This window comes from Eleginops maclovinus, chromosome 6 (genome assembly GCF_036324505.1).
Source record: "Eleginops maclovinus isolate JMC-PN-2008 ecotype Puerto Natales chromosome 6, JC_Emac_rtc_rv5, whole genome shotgun sequence".
In the NCBI taxonomy this organism is placed as follows: domain Eukaryota; kingdom Metazoa; phylum Chordata; class Actinopteri; order Perciformes; family Eleginopidae; genus Eleginops; species Eleginops maclovinus.
This window is the reverse complement of record NC_086354.1, coordinates 15,796,299-15,812,406: the sequence shown is the minus strand read 5'-3', so window position 1 is coordinate 15,812,406 and position 16,108 is coordinate 15,796,299. Positions and strand designations below refer to the sequence as shown.

Genomic DNA, 16,108 nt, shown 5'->3' with positions numbered 1-16,108 from the left:
TAAGAGGAGTTTTTGCGCAGTTGAATTCTTTCCTCCTTTTTGCTGCCAGTGGAGCTCCTCCCCGAAAAGTGGACGAGCCGTCCAATGGGAAGTGAGGCCAAGCAGAGGGAGCAAGAACGCTCCTGACCACACTCAGGGCTTTTAGAAAAACGAGAGGAGGTGTCGGTAACTCCCAGCCCACTCCAGCCAAGATTTCAGAAGTGACAGAGCCACTTGCATGTACACAAACAGATCATGGAGTGAATATTATTGCACATTTTGTCACAAAAGATAGACCTCTATCAGGCCTGAAACTGGCTTAAGCAATCAAATTAGTTCTCTTTCAAGTTTTTATATATACCATTATGTTATATATGATTGGTATTTTTCTTAAAAAATCAAAGTTTGCAAGTAATGCAGTTTTTTTTACACATAATTGTGGCTTTCACCTCCTAAATTAGGCCAACGATTCCTTTTTAAAAAAATAGTAAACAAACAAACACCCTAAAACCAAACAGCATCGTTAACATCTAGTTTAAATATCTTTAAAAGTATTTTTTTTTTGTGTGAAAAAGACTCAACACAACCAGCAGATCACAGATGTCAAAGCAGGGCAGAGCCTAGCATCGTTGGCAGTGGGAGGTTAAGTGAGATCTCATTACAACAATTAAAAGACAGTTTGGGCCAAGAGTGGCCGGAGGTGTGAGAGTTTATTCAAGAAAAACATTTTAAACCAGGGAACCAAATGGGATGAGCGCCACACCCCACATGAGGAGCTTTTTATCAAATTTTTGAATATCTGTTGTGTTGGGGTGTTGGAGGCCTATTAAGGGTTTATTGTCTCTGTGAGCGAATAAACAACCGGTTTAAGCAAATCTTACCATAAGTGTAAGTCCATCATTGTTCTTTCATTTAAGAAGTCCCTCGAGAATGTTAGAGGTATTTTATAGCAGATTTTTTTTTCTCCATGTAATTGATTGTAAGGCCATCGTTTGAAATAAAAGAAGATTTTGACCAAAGATAGGCAGCAGTTTCTCTAAGCCGACTCAGGAGGCCTCTGAATCGCCTGCTGTCAAAGGCGATGGTGCATGAAATTGTTAATGGTCATTGTGAGGCAAAGTTACAGTCCTAATATCGATGTAATCCTCTGCAGGTCGTCTTAATTAAATGTCCGTGCAGTGGCCTGGTGCTCCGCCGGTTTCTCCTTACATGGACCCGGGCATGAACTTTTTCCACCGCCCCGGGCTGTTTACACAATTCACGACGGAGTTTTTTTACTTAATACCAAGGCCTGCCCACCCAGTCCTCCTTAACTTTTCATTATTTAAGGTATCCACTGAACTGAAGAGTAGCGAAAAAATGTAAATGGGTGTGTCGAAATGTTTTGGTTGTTTTTACCCAGTAATTAAAGGCAAATGAGAACACCATTATTATTCAAACACATGTTATGGTTATATGGTAACGCAGACACCTGAAATTTTTTTGTTATGTCTTTGCTATATTTTATCCCACATGTGCACTTAAATAAAAGGCCACAATCGTAAGAAATAATCAGACAAAACTAAAATAACATTAAATGAGCATATATAGAGAGAGATAAGACATAAGACAATACAGTATGCCATAAAAAAATCTTCTTTATTCTGATTTAAAACAAATAGCGTGACAATATAACTAAACTCACAATGCTGACAGTTAAGAGAAATATAAAGAAAGAGGAGACAGGGAGACAGGGAGAGAGAATATACTTTATTAAAGGTTTATCATTACTATGATGTTGGCTCCCTCTAGTGTTCAGAGAGGGCCAAGTAGAAATGCTTTGTTGCTTTACTCAGTGAGCTCCATAGACTGTATAAGGTGAGCCTATTGATTTGAGTAAATTCATTTGAGTTACTTTATTAATTCCAAACCGCCATGAAGACCATTCTTTGTTGTCCATCAGCCATTTTATGACCTAATGTGTCACAATCTACATTACTGAAGACAAATAGAGCTGAGTAATAATAACTGACTAGTTGAAAGAAATTTATTGGACAAATAGGTCTGAAAGATTCTTTAAACTTAACTGGACACATCTGTTTTTATTGATGTTGACCTCAATTTCTTAATCCATTGTACCCATTGTTATTGTACATTATCTATTGTACCATAGCAGCCTGGCAGGCAAAGACGTTGCAGAACATTCATGAGACACTACTGTCACCTAACGGTTTGTTTTAGTACTACAGTCTGAAATCAGTGGCCTATTATAATTAGGAGATACCAGTTAGCGATTTAAAAAATCATGACTATGAATACTGAGATGTGTTACTACAAAGTATGTTCATACCCCAATCTTTCTATATTTGACAGTATGACCAGATGTTGCACACAGTGAGAGTAGGCCTGCAATGCATAAGCGTTGTCATTGAAACGCTTTTTCGCAAAATATATTGCAAACTGAGCCGTTTTACACTACCTATTTACCACATACTTCTTTTGGTTTGTAGAAGTTTGTATCGAACTATGGGCACTGCATCTTAAATAGTCGGATACGTTTTTTTTTCTCCATATAAAAAATGAAATTTGTATGTATGTAGGCTACACATGTATGTAATAGTGAAAACAGCTTAATGCCAACTCGAACAGTGGCGATCAACTGTTTAATTTTTTTAATGAAATCTTAAATGAACATGGTTAATTTTACCAAACATACAATGTATTTCAAATCCCTAAAGTCATTTAGAGCTTCCAATTTCTTCCACCGCCACACTCAGCTTCCTCCTTCTGTACATACCTTATGTTTAGTGCACCAGGATGATGAAGACAGCAATGACAGCCATACTATAAATATTATATTAAACTCAGTAATGAGGTCTAACACATCTTTCTGAATGACATTTTTCATTCATTTCCAAGCTGTTTGCTCAGGAAGTGTATTATAAATCACAAGTTTCCACTCACATCCCAACCAGACTGTCAGTCTAGTTTAGACCACTCCCATCCCTAGATGACAAAACTCCACCCTTAAGGCCTGTGACTCCCTTATTTCCAACAACTGCATTCAGAACAACGAGAAAAACTAATAGAAATATTTAGAAAATCCACTATCCACCTATCAACATTTGATCTGTTAACCATTTGAATCCACCCTTTGATTGCAATACATTGTAAAAACAGCTTTCTGGATTCAGTGTTTGAAATTGCTTATCAGATTTCCAATGAACCACACCACCAACAATAACTTTTCCAGAGATACTTTTGTTTTATTAATTGCATATAGTATGTGGGACATATCCATTATATGTGGCGCCAATCCAGCAGCAGGTACATTGTCATTTGTTTCTTAGTAAAATTCTTAACAAATAAAGAATAGAATAGAAGCATTTTATTCCTTTTTAAGGTGCAATAAAAACATTCAAAAAAATAGACAACATACAACAAAAAACACATGCAGCATTCATACTTTATAATAATAAAGTGTAGGAATTATATTCTGTAGTAGAAATGATACCTTTCTGGGTGAAGAACGTCTATCAAGAACTAGAGATAGGATGTCAAATTCCAGCAGGACTGAGTTCTAAAAATACAAAATCCATCTTACAAAAGGGTTTGGGTCAAAAAATGTAAGGAAAATATATTAACTAAAAACACAAAAAAATCAAAGATAAATTGATAAATAGTTACAACTTAAGCACGAATCCATGGTGTTCATGTGTATCAACCGCAGACTTGTCTCCCTGTCTATTCATAACAATCACACCCAGGCCCTTAAGTTTGTAATGATGATTGTTGTACATTAGTCATTTCCCAAACAATTCTTCCCTCCAAAATTGGTGACAGTGCGCATGTGTCGGCGTTTGTACCCGCAAGAGGATCTTTCAATCACGAGTTGACTGACTTTGCATCCAGTGTTTAAGTTCAATCGAAATCTCTGTGACACACTTAGATCTTCTTCGCTTACAATATATCTATACTGTGGATAAAGGATTATAGTAAAGCTGCTTTAAGGAGTTGTCCTCTGCTGCACTCACGATGGAAAACACCAGCCAAACATAAACATCAATATCAGGCCTGATGCTTTTCTTTTAACTATCATGGACTCGCTTTTACCATGTTTTACACTTTAACATTGCGCTGTTTTGAGAGGTGATGGATTACAATCAGCTATAAATACTGTGTAAAAGGATTGGGAACTTTAATACTACTCACTCGGTTAACTTTCTCTGACCGATTGTCCTTCCTGGTGGATGAGGCCCCGTTCCACACTGGCCATGTCTCTGCGCGTCTCTACCACCTGTGGCCAGCTCTGGTCAGACAGCCTGCCAATCCGCCGTATGCTGCTGCAGAAGGATTGAGCCTCATCGCCCAGCTGTTCATCTGTACAGGCCTTCCATCTTGAGTGTCCAGGTAACCCAAACACATCATCATATTGTCGTCCCCTCTCACTAAGCTGATGGTTTTCCCACATCATAAATTTGCACACCTGGCTCCATTGTATTCCATGTATTTGATCAACAATTTAAACTTGTTCTGGGACCGTGTTTTACACTTCGAGAGACGGGATTTATGTCAATTTAGCATGCATTCTTGACCTCTACACCTGTATGACAATTTACCTGGCTTTTTAACCAGTAAGCCTGCACATTCTTACTCTACGGTTTCATCTCAGGACGGCTACAGCGCTAGCACCCCCTACTGTGATACATTGGAATTATTTAAAAACATATTTCCCAATCTCTGAGTTCTCTGCTCATTTCTCCACAAGCTACCAGTACATGTGATCCATTGACTCCAACATACATTCCAGTATTATTACCACACTGTACTTCTTTTATTGGATTTCAGGGCCCCTTCTATACAAATATTTTTATTAAAACGTGTTTTTTTTTTTTTATTATTGAAAAGTCTTGATTTTTTGGGACAGAGTAATTCAGTGCAAATTTGTTTTATAAAATTGAAAAAGTAGAAAACGCGTGTACCTTTTTCTTTTCTATATGTTCGTGATAATTCAGGAGTTTCTTTATTTAGAAGCTTCCATGTCACGTGATTGATAGCTTTCATGTCATGTGATCAAATTATTCTTAATCTATTCAGAACTGAATTACTACACAGGACCGGCATGAAACACCTGTTTTATAGGGGTTTTAATCCTATTTAAAATTATTTTCATGGAAATTCAGCAGTCTGACCAGAGCCTTTATTGTTTCAATAGTTTGCTTGTCATTTCACTCTGTGACAATCAATGTAGCTTTGTATTGCTGTTCTCGTATTACTCACTTCCTTTTTATGAAATTTGAGTCCACCTCCTATTTCATATGCCTTTTTTATATAAAATAAATTAGTATTTTGTTTACTCTAAATGTTGGCATTTTATTTTTTATTTTCAATATCATGTGACTTAATGACTTTACATCAATACAGAATTGTATTATTACACTGGACAAGTGGGACACACCTTGTTATTGGACTCTTTCTATTTTATATCATTATTTTCCTAAGTGAGCTGCTAATTAAAGTTATTTTTGTGTGAGACACCTCTCTTTTCATTAGAAAGTCCTTATTTTGCTTTTATATATGAATATTATTATGAAAAGTGAGCAGTTTTTAATGAAGAGTCTTGATTTTCCCCAATTGTTTGAACGTCATGTCACCCTTGACCATACCAATCCATACCAGAGATTACTACCCTAGACAAGTAAAACTTTATTGGAATATCTTAATGAAACCATCTGCAGTTTATTATTTTAATACTATTTACTAATAGATTTAGAGCTTGTACAGCATAGATTGCTTCCCATCACAAGTTTGATGTCTGTCAGACATGTTGGGATAGTGTCCAGCCCTGAAAGCGCCAAAATGAATATAGATGAACACAATTGAAAATGTAGCTTGAAACCTTTTGTAATGAATCACCTTTAAATTGTCAAATTTCCGGAGTCAAATAGCATGTTTGTGTACAATTATTCTTTGAAATTGTATTTCCCCATATGTTTTTAGATTAGCATGGAATTATTCGGTAATCCATACTTTATTTCAGGTAAACCAGGTTTTTTAGGGAGCTATCTCAGAGGGACAGTTACATTTCAACCTAATGGATGTATTCGTTGATGACCAACATAAAACATAATAAGCCTTATTCATATTCTATATTCTACCATACCCAATGACCAACTGACTGTTCTGTTTATCATCTTAATCTCCAATTTATTTACGTTTCATAACGTAGATGGCTTAATTTAAATGTATGCTTTGAGCCCCTACATTTAAATTAGCACTAGATGGCAGTAGAGTCACGTACAAACCATTAAGACTAAATAGGAAAGATTGTTTTTTTATTTTAGACCTTCCAGGTCAGAGTTGTGTAAAAAATGTGCATTATTTGCCGTTTATATTTTTGTTAATTCATGAATCAAATAAAAATGATGTAAGTCGTCTTTTTTTAGGATATTTGGAGACACAAAGTTCACTCAAATTGTCCCCGATGTATGAACTAAATCAAAAAAGGAATTCTTTAACATCATTTAAAAATGTTTCTTTTCTTAACACAAAATGTCTGATCAGAGTTGATCACAACAACAACACCCTTTGCTAAACATTTTTTGTGTGAAAATGAGATACGGTGTGAATTAAGAGGGCACTGAATTGTGATGATGTTGCTCCTGCTTAAATCTTTATTGTTGTTATTGTATATATTCGTCTCTCTTTTTGCACTATTCTATGTATCTTATTTGCACCATGTATGTTGAGTTGTTGGAGGAGCATGCATGGGATATAAGATTTTCATTGCCTGTGCATATGACCAATAAAACCTTGCAACCTTGAAACAATGACAGTTTCTCTGATAAGTACCGTTTGACGTTTGGAATGGAGATTTTATTCTTGAATTCATTTATTTTTTCGTTATCAATACAGTGATTAAAACTCAAACTTTTTCACAAGAGTTGGGAGTCAAGGGTCAATAAAAAAAATACCCATAATAATAAACCCTAATAAATCAGATTATGTATCATGTTGGTTAATCGAAACAGCAGCAACAAAAACAATAATAATAATATTGATTATAATTATAACAATAAATAAATTGCAGAGCTGAAAACTGTGTGTATAAAATATTTTATTACTGAAATCACTTCCAAATATCATTTTAAAATAAATGTCTTTAATGGCCTGCAGCAACAATTTCAGCAAATGTAGGAACACAGAATGAATAGTGCATGAATAAAGATGAATTCCGATATGTGAAAATATTTGTTATTAAAAAAAATGTTGGTACTGCTTTATTGCTTGTTCATGTACAATCTGTCATGTTGTGAAAGTGGCAAAACGACTCATCAAAACCATTACTATACGGTTGAATGACTCAAATTGGGATAAAATCGATATTTTAACCGAGGGTCACCGATCAAAGTGACTCCAGCAATGGGATGAAATTAGCTGAAAAGTCTGTGACAGTTGTGTATCAGATGTTCTGTCACATGACGCATGGCTTCACGTCCTGGTAGACACTTTGGTGATGGTGATGAAGCTGATGGTAGTAGGAGCCGCTGGTGCTGGGGTGCAGGGAAGAGATTCCATTGAGGTTCAAAACGAAGTCCTTCCTGTCACACACAGGAGCTGAGTGGCTGGAGTATCGGGACAGTCCTGCTGAAAACAAACAGGACACAAGAGGTCAAATGTTTTCTTTAAACAGGATTTTATCTGTATTATTTGTAACACAAACAATCTGCCGTTTTTTTGGCAAATTTTATGACTCTTTTTTTCTTTTTTTTACTAAAAGGCCTTTTTTAAAAATATATATACACAATTGACAAATGCTCAATTGATCAGTGACTAGCCACTTGTAAGAGCAACTTTGGAGCAAAGACTCCTTTGGATGATTTTTTTTTTTTTAGTATTTTAACACAAATGTAAGTAATACTATAAAACGGCATACATATATATTTCTAAATAATCATCCAGTATGCAGTTCAATGCATTAATAGGGGTCCGTTTTATTTGTTTAGATTTTGCTTACAATAATCCATCAAAATTTGCAGTTGTAATTGCTAAGAAATTGTGGAAACATTTATGATTGAAAATCAATTAAGGTGATGCTGTGCAGCCCTATTTCAGAGACTTCCTCATTGACTAAGAATATAAAAAACGTTATAGCACTTCACTTTTACATGGCAACCCGAAATATTTTCTTATCAGAAGAGTCTAATTGATTAATGAAACAATAGTACATTGTTTATTTACCATTAATATAGCTATCTGTTACATACTGTGAACATTAATAAGGTTTCTTTTTTAAGTGTTTTTGCTATAGCCTAAATAGAAGACAATAAACATAATAAACAATAATAGAAAGGAACAAAATAAGTGTTTTATGATTTTAAAAAAAAGCATGTTAAAGGCCTAAATTAACCTGCACCTAAAATATTTAAATTCATTGTTGAGATTATATTTTTGGACAGCATGTTGTTTTTTATAGATTTTTTTTCCGCCGGCCCTTTCTTTAAATTCGTATTGTCATGTATTGTGTTACTGTGCCTGCTATTTATACATTACATAACACAGTGGCTTCTAAAAAAAGCATGCGTAATAATTTAGTCAAATTGGAAGAAATTAATATTTAACCCCATAGGCATAATGGGGCTATATGGTCTAAATTGCACGTCAGTCATAAACGTAGCCGCACGTGCATTTCCTGAATACATTTGATACATTTTCATTTAATAAAGAAAATAAATAGTCAAAACGTAATTTCTATAGATTTGTCAATAATTATGATGTACTTTTTTTGCATGCAAAAGATCACTCATCACTGCGATTACATAATACATCTTAGCCTTCGATTCTTATGACTTACACATGCAGGAATCACAAAAATACAAAACATAGTTATGCCCATTTTACAAGACTCTACCTGCAATTTCAGAGGAATCTCGTGCATTATGGTGCAGATAGCCTTGATCCAGAGAGTAAGATGACATCCCCGTGTGCAGAGCAGAAGAAGTGGGGCTGTTTGATGCCAGCGACTGCTGTTTGATGTATGAAGAAACACCAGGTGAACTCCAGTGTGAAGCTGCATTTGCATACGGAGACTGACAGTCTAAAGTGGATACCATCGCTTGGGGGGACTGCAAGGGGCTGCTGCTGCTGTCGGGGCAATAGTCCGCATTAGAGGCCACCTGACATGCGGCCATGTACGATGACCCGGAGCCTGATGACATTTGTGGGACGTGATATCCCCTTTCGAGTCCTTCGAATCCACTTGGCACTGTATTACCCATCAAGTCTATGTTGTAGCCGTTATGACACGCTAATGAGCCTGAAGGTGACTGGAAATCAAAGTTTTGCGGCAGCATGGACGCACCAAACCCGATACCATTCATCATCCTGTACATTGGTTTCAAAGCTTGGCATTTTCTACGGAACCCCCGAGGTCTGCGACGAAACGAGCCCTCCTCGAACATAAACTCACTGCTCGGGTCTATGGTCCAGTAGTGCCCTTTACCAGGTCTACCGAGACCCTTTGGCAACTTTATAAAACACTCGTTCAGAGATAGGTTGTGTCGGACGGAGTTTTTCCATCCCTGGTATGATCCCCTGAAGAAGGGGAAGCGGGCCTGCAAGAACTGATATATTTCACTCAAAGTAAGCCTTTTGGTCGGTGAACTTTGAATTGCCATCACGATGAGCGCGATATATGAGTAGGGAGGCTTTTCAGGGCGCCTCATGCCAGAGTTTCCCTTTTTCCATTTGGGTGATGCATTGTGCGCGCTCTCCATCACTGGCTGCGCGCTAAGAGCTGCATTCAGACCTGGGCTGGAGCGAAGATCAGATGGATCCAAATGTTGCTTGGAGATCTCGGTCGTCATAGTTCATCCAACACTTAATTAGATAAGCAAAATGATTTCTAATTTAATATTTAAACGATCACTTTACTTTTGCGATGCTCTGCGCGTCTATAACCGTGAAAATCAAGAACCACCAGCCGCTGTTCCCCCTTCCTCTCTCTGTCCATCGCTGGCAATAATCCCATAAGAGAGGGGAAATAAAGCTCCCCGACTTTGCCTGCGCATATCCACCCGGCCAAACACAACTCGACCACCTATCAATTCTTAAATCTCTCTCTGCCCCTCTATCCCACGAAATCCCTCCAAGAAATCGCCAGGAATTACTCCCTCCCCATCTGGCAAGTTTCCAGACTAGAAGCCGGACACAGCGCAGTGGAGTAAGACAGATCTCCTCCCACGACTTACTTTCCATAACATCTCTGAATGCATTTGTCATACTAATATTTGGCACAATAATTTGATAAACTTTGATGAATAAAGCTCCACATGACCGATAATCGTATACCTAAAAAAAAAACAATAAACATGGCTAGTAGTTTTATTTAGTTAAGGTATATAAGAGAAAGACTCATGCAGTGTTCATTTGTTTGGGATCTGTTCAGGGTTAGATCTCTGACATGAGAGGAAGCATGCTTTTTCCATCAGAGCGTGCCAACCACACACAGCGAGCTAGTGTCAGTTTACCTCTTGGAGCCTTGATTACATCCCTGGAGAAATGAACTGATTAAAGACTCTAAATAGTTTTAGAATTTGCTTGCATTAAATATTTGAATACATGTTGTGCTAGCTTAAGTAACAGCCACTTTTGTGCATTATAGTTTAGTTTCACACGAAGCTATGAGCAAGTCACCAATACACAAACGTGGAATAATATCCCACAACAGCAACGTTAAACACAATCTACCCAGATTGTCAGCAACATCAAACGTGTTGCCCCGCTGCGACCAGGATGCACAGCTGGTTTCAAGGAAATTTACTTTCTAGCCTCAGAAGAATAGGCCTACTTGGAATACATTTCTTCCTATTGTGGATTCAAGTTGTGTTCGTTCAGGATGCACCAAATGTACAAACCCTTTCCTGCGCATGTGTGGTGACTGAGGAGACGGCTATTTGCAGCACCAGACAGAAAACATAAATACTGGATGCCCCTATCCGACAGAGAGCTTCATGAACACTGAAAAGTAAATCCTAATAGGGAGTTTATTTTTGCATTATAAATTATGGAAAGAGAATACAGACTGTATTCGAATCATAACATTTTTTACAATTATTATTATTATTATTATTATTATTATTATTATTATTATTATTATTATAGGACGTTCATGTTTTTCTAAGGAGTCACTTACCTAATCAATTAAGAATAACTCTCTTACCTTTTACCTACAAAGTATAACCTATTAGACTGCAAACGACATTTGCATTACATTTTTACGAATAGGAAGATGGTGGTGTAGCCTCAGGCCCTGGTGCAGACGCAACAGATTCCTAAGAGCTCTCTAAGAATTTGGCATGGTGGAGTCACATGAACACACGAACAAAAAACTAGTATTGCCTTAGCACCGGTAACAGGTGTTTCAAACTTGTTTTCTCCACATGAACAACATTCAATATAAAAAGCAGACGGTGAGATTTTTATTTCATTGTAAAGAGCATACTTTTATTTTAGAAAAACACGCAACAGTCAAAGTGTTTCTAACAGTTCAGTAACATTTATAACAAACAATTGTGTATAAAGCATCACATCAGATAATGCTTAGAGAAGTACAAACATTCTGTAACACCTTGGCATTACAATAAAGTCATATGTTAACCATCCTTTGTGCATCATCAGTCCACAATGATGCTTTTTATTTATTTCTGATTTTGCAAAACTCTCTGTGAAGCCAGTATGCACTCACAGCCGTTTGGCACATGCGCAGAAAAGGAGTGCATGTAGCAGGCTGACTTGACGTATGAAAACGAGGCAGGTGTATTTAAATGAGACAACATTAGTCCAGTGTAGCGCGGCCAGGTGGGGGCAGGGGGGTGAGGTAAATATCCCGTGTTTGAGTCTCTCTTGAACGGTTTGCTGAGGATGCTGTCTATTGCAAAGGAACTTGTAAATTTGACGCGTGAATCAGTCTTGGTGGCGGATGCAGTCTGCTGAATGCTCTGCGGCTCCTCTGCTGACACCTCTGGCTCTCTGTTTATTTTTTTATCAATGCGCTTTCTTCTGCGCCGGAACACCCCATCAGCAAAGGTGTACTCGCTGTGGGGATTGAGCATCCAATAATTATCCTTTCCCCAAGGTCTGGACGGGTCACGGAGCACTTTGAGGAAGCAGTCATTCAGGGACAGGTTGTGTCGAACCGAGTTCCTCCAGCCGGTGTAGCTGCCTCTGAAGAAGGGAAATCTTTTCATCAGATAGTCGTTTATTTCGGCCAGAGTCAGACTTCCAGCGGGGGAGTCCCGGATAGCCATGGCGATGAGGGCGATGTACGAGAATGGGGGTTTGGATCTCCGAGTGTACGGTTTGGATTTGCCGCTGTTGCAGGGAGTAACAGGTGCAGGACTGTGCGCAACGCAGTCTCCATCCGAGCCCAGCTCCTCCTCGACAGAAAGGGGAGAGCACCCACTCCCCTCTGCATCCTTGGATATCTCCAAATGCTTCGTGTTATAGTGGCTTCCACACAACACCTCTAACTTCATTGTCTTGGAAGTATTTTCCGCTTTATATTACCTATCCAATTTGCTTGCTGCGTAAAGTCCGGTTTGTTTTCGTCAAGACGCGGAGTGCTTTGAATTGAATCCGAAGAAATTCTGTTTAGCTGTCATACCTGCCAGAGTGCTGAAGTCAGTCTCACCTACAACTGCGAGAGCAGCTGTTTATAGCCGGCTCACCTCAGGACCAACCCAAGTGGGCGGAGTTAAATGATTTTAAAAGATTTGGAGCATCACAAAACATTAAGTGCGGTTTATCTATTGCCTATATTAAAACTGTGAATAACACTTGTACCAAGAGCATATAAGAAACTTTTAAACAATCATAATGTTTAATGGAAAAACTTTTTCACTTGTGAAATGTGAGCAGGCAGACACCTTGGGACTATTTCACCTGAGACAACCAGGTGGCGTATGTTTCCTTTGTATTCAAAGGTGCGGTGCCTGCAGGTGTTGCAGTGTCATTTGTCAATATCAGGATGCACTGTAGAGCCACAACTGTCGTTTCATATAGAAATGGTGTATATATATATGTTTTATTATTTAGATTTTTTTAACCTTTTTTTTTTTTTTTAGAAGGAGTGGTATTAAACACCTGTGGGAATAAGATGCTCTACACATTTCCTCACCAAAGATCTATCTCAACCAAGCACAAGGAGGGAACTTTGGTTCTTTACAGCCCACATAGAAACCATGTTTTTGTGGTACTCAAACAAATAAGGTCTTGTCCTTATTGCCAAACAGTTGTAAGATAGTGGATTTACCTGGGAATTGATTGAGGTTAATTTCTTTTTTGGATTCTGGATGTAACACCAGTGTTTCTCTTGGGATATAGTTCCAAAGAGACGGTGCAAAGTGACAGGTGAAAAGACACATAATATGAACCCCAAGGAATGCTTTTAATAACCAAAATAATATAGTGCTGCTCCTTGGCGTGGATATGTTCTCCTTTTACTCACTCCCTCAGATTCATCAGGCAGTCATGTTGAACTCAACAACCCATATTGCTATAATTGATGGTCTTACGTACTGCAAATTGTCAGGCCAAACCACTGGTTTCATTGGTTGTGTTCACCAGATAGACAAAAGGAACAAACAATAACCTCATACATCACCTGGAAACCAATGTTGACATGTTGTTACTCTGACAAGTGGTTTAACTTTTGTTTATGCAATATGTGCTTTTCAAGATGTTTTTGCTGGAGTGCCTGTTTTGATGCTCAGGTAGTGATCTTTTTCTGTTGTCTGTGACACCAAAACCAGGCTGAAGTCACTATTTTTGAAAGGTGGCATGTGAAAGATGGATTCCTGTAAGCTAACCACACAATGACAGGAGCTCAAATACTGCGTATTCATTCTGGTCACTGCATGTAGCAGCTTGTGAGGCTGTGGTGTGTCTGTGTGTTCTTGTATACATCAGGATCTACTTAATAACAGCTTTACAGGTGGAACCACAGTGGAATATGTGTGCCTTTTTAAAGGTGAAGGAAGGGGAAAAAAAGTAAAAAGTGAGAAACCAACATTTAAATCTGCATTACAGAGTTGTTGGCAAACCAAAATCTGTATTAGAAGAATAACGTATTGCTAATTAATTAGTTACTATTTATAAGCCATTTCCAAGACAGTAAAGAACAACCGTAAAATCATTTGCTGAACCTACTTTAGAGAGGCTACAAGTACTGGTATTTTTTATTTTTATAAATGAGTTTAAATAGTTGTCCACATAGTGTTATAATCCTCAGTCACTGTCTCACTGCCGTACATTATTTGAACTAGAGTCTCTTATTGTTCATGAGTCAATAAGGTTGTGAGATTTACGAGCACATACATACAGTTTGTTGTCTCTCTGCAGACACCTCATCAGAAAATAACTTTCACTCACATGACATTAGTACAGTATAACTAGTGTTGTAATGAAATAATGACATTTTCTAAACAGCATTATGTCCATTAAAAATATTTCTTATGACATTGAAATTATTTTAAACATTACAAATACAAATATGTATTTGACTGCTATGTATTCTATGGCTGCAGCTCTGAATCTGGCCTAAATCGATCACTTGTTGTTGATCTGTTGGAATGAGGAACATTGTGAGGCACATTAGACATCAGTGACCAACACCCTGATTGTCCCTGATACAGTTCAGTGATTAGTTGGCACAGAGCTCAGTTTATAAACTTTAAAGAAATACCTACTCCTGCCAACATAAAAACATCCACACAGTATACTACAGTTATGCTTCCCCGCATACAACAGTTGCATTAAAACTCACTCACAGTTGAGTGTATGTGGAACATCAAGTATTCTGATCCTGACCCTCTTCTTCTCTCACAATTGTTTAAGCTCCAGCTAACCAGTACTTTGATGCCTGGAAGGTTATTAGGACCAGCATTTAACTAATAAAAGAGACACAGTCATATGCGCATGATTTATAATCTGTTCCCTCTGTTTGTGGTTGTCTTTGAAGGAACATAGTTTACCAGTTATGTTAAAGGGCAAGAAGAAGAAATAAATATTCTTAGTTGACTGCAGGTGTAGAGAACAAAGCTGGGGCTAATACTGCAAATGATTGAGAACACCAGGTGCTATGTGATGTAATTCATGTTGAGTTGTCCTGTTACTGTAGGTCGATCAGTTCAAAAGTGTGTGGTGAAATTATAATGCACTGTACGCATCGAAATAGAGGATGAAACAAAACCTTCAAGGCAGTTGATAAAGTGATGTATTCTACATTAAGCAAACAATGTGTATTTTTACATATATAACCCTAAATAACTTGTGTTACTATTTGTTAGTACTGTGCTGAGAATTCATCTTTATACATTTATCAGTTATATACATTACTGATCTGTTTATTTAAAACTTTTAATAGTAGATCATTTTTTCACATATAGGTTTTGATCCTTTTTCTTGAATGTCTTTTTAATTAATTAAACCCTGCTTAACATTTCAGTAATATAAACTGTTGCAGCGGATTCCACAAAATGTCTAAAAATAACCGTGTGAAGATGTCAACCTGACATGTATTTAGTTTGCATAACTCCCGCTCAAGGCTTGTGTGTGTCTCTCTATGCAAACACGAAGCTTTTTGCGTGCGAGGCAGCACATCATTTGAGATGTTCAGTTGTTTTGCAAGGGATTATGTTGCTGAGAGCGTAAAGATCACTGAGTGGCTTCAGAGTTGGGGATCTATTCAAAGGTTCAAAATAGAAACAGAATTTCTTATTGATTCCAGGCATTCCTCCATGCTATTTATGGCAGCCGTGTGTTTATTATCGTTGTACAATACGTCCCACCTCAAAATATTTCATCAGCCACTAATTATAGTATTTTGACAGCTCTGTTTTGAAACCATGTTGCCAGCGTCTCAGTATTTAACTTGAGCATTATGGTTTTGCACAAACATATGCGTGTTCTTAGTCATCGTCAGCTTGTTTCTTCATGTATATTTGGCTGCACACGTTTCTTCATGTTTATCTGGTCTCACCCTTTAAATGCATTCACCTGAAAGAACCTTATGTCTTAGTTTAGACTTTTGCCTTACCCATTAATATGCCCTAAATATAGGTGATGTTAAATTTAAAGATGACAGTTAACC

The 16,108-nt window shown here is 37.5% G+C and overlaps 2 protein-coding genes across 3 annotated transcripts; both read right to left on the bottom strand.

Moving 5' to 3' along the window:
- Window positions 1-7,058: 7,058 nt before the first annotated feature.
- On the bottom strand, window positions 7,059-10,087 carry foxf2a (forkhead box F2a). Of its 2 annotated transcripts, none has more exons than XM_063885272.1 (2): window positions 8,870-10,087; window positions 7,059-7,605 (listed from the first exon to the last, which is right to left on the bottom strand). In XM_063885272.1, exons 1-2 carry the CDS (start codon window positions 9,822-9,824, stop codon window positions 7,433-7,435), a joined length of 1,128 nt encoding a protein of 375 aa, XP_063741342.1. In that variant the 5' UTR covers window positions 9,825-10,087; the 3' UTR covers window positions 7,059-7,432. The 2 variants fall into 2 exon arrangements, with proteins under 2 accessions (XP_063741342.1, XP_063741343.1); XM_063885273.1 differs by having other exon boundaries at window positions 7,059-7,602.
- Window positions 10,088-11,416: 1,329 nt separating this feature from the next.
- Window positions 11,417-12,658, bottom strand: foxq1a (forkhead box Q1a). Its single transcript, XM_063885090.1, has one exon. It carries the CDS (start codon window positions 12,492-12,494, stop codon window positions 11,658-11,660), a length of 837 nt encoding a protein of 278 aa, XP_063741160.1. The 5' UTR covers window positions 12,495-12,658; the 3' UTR covers window positions 11,417-11,657.
- Between the last annotated feature and the right edge of the window lie 3,450 nt (window positions 12,659-16,108).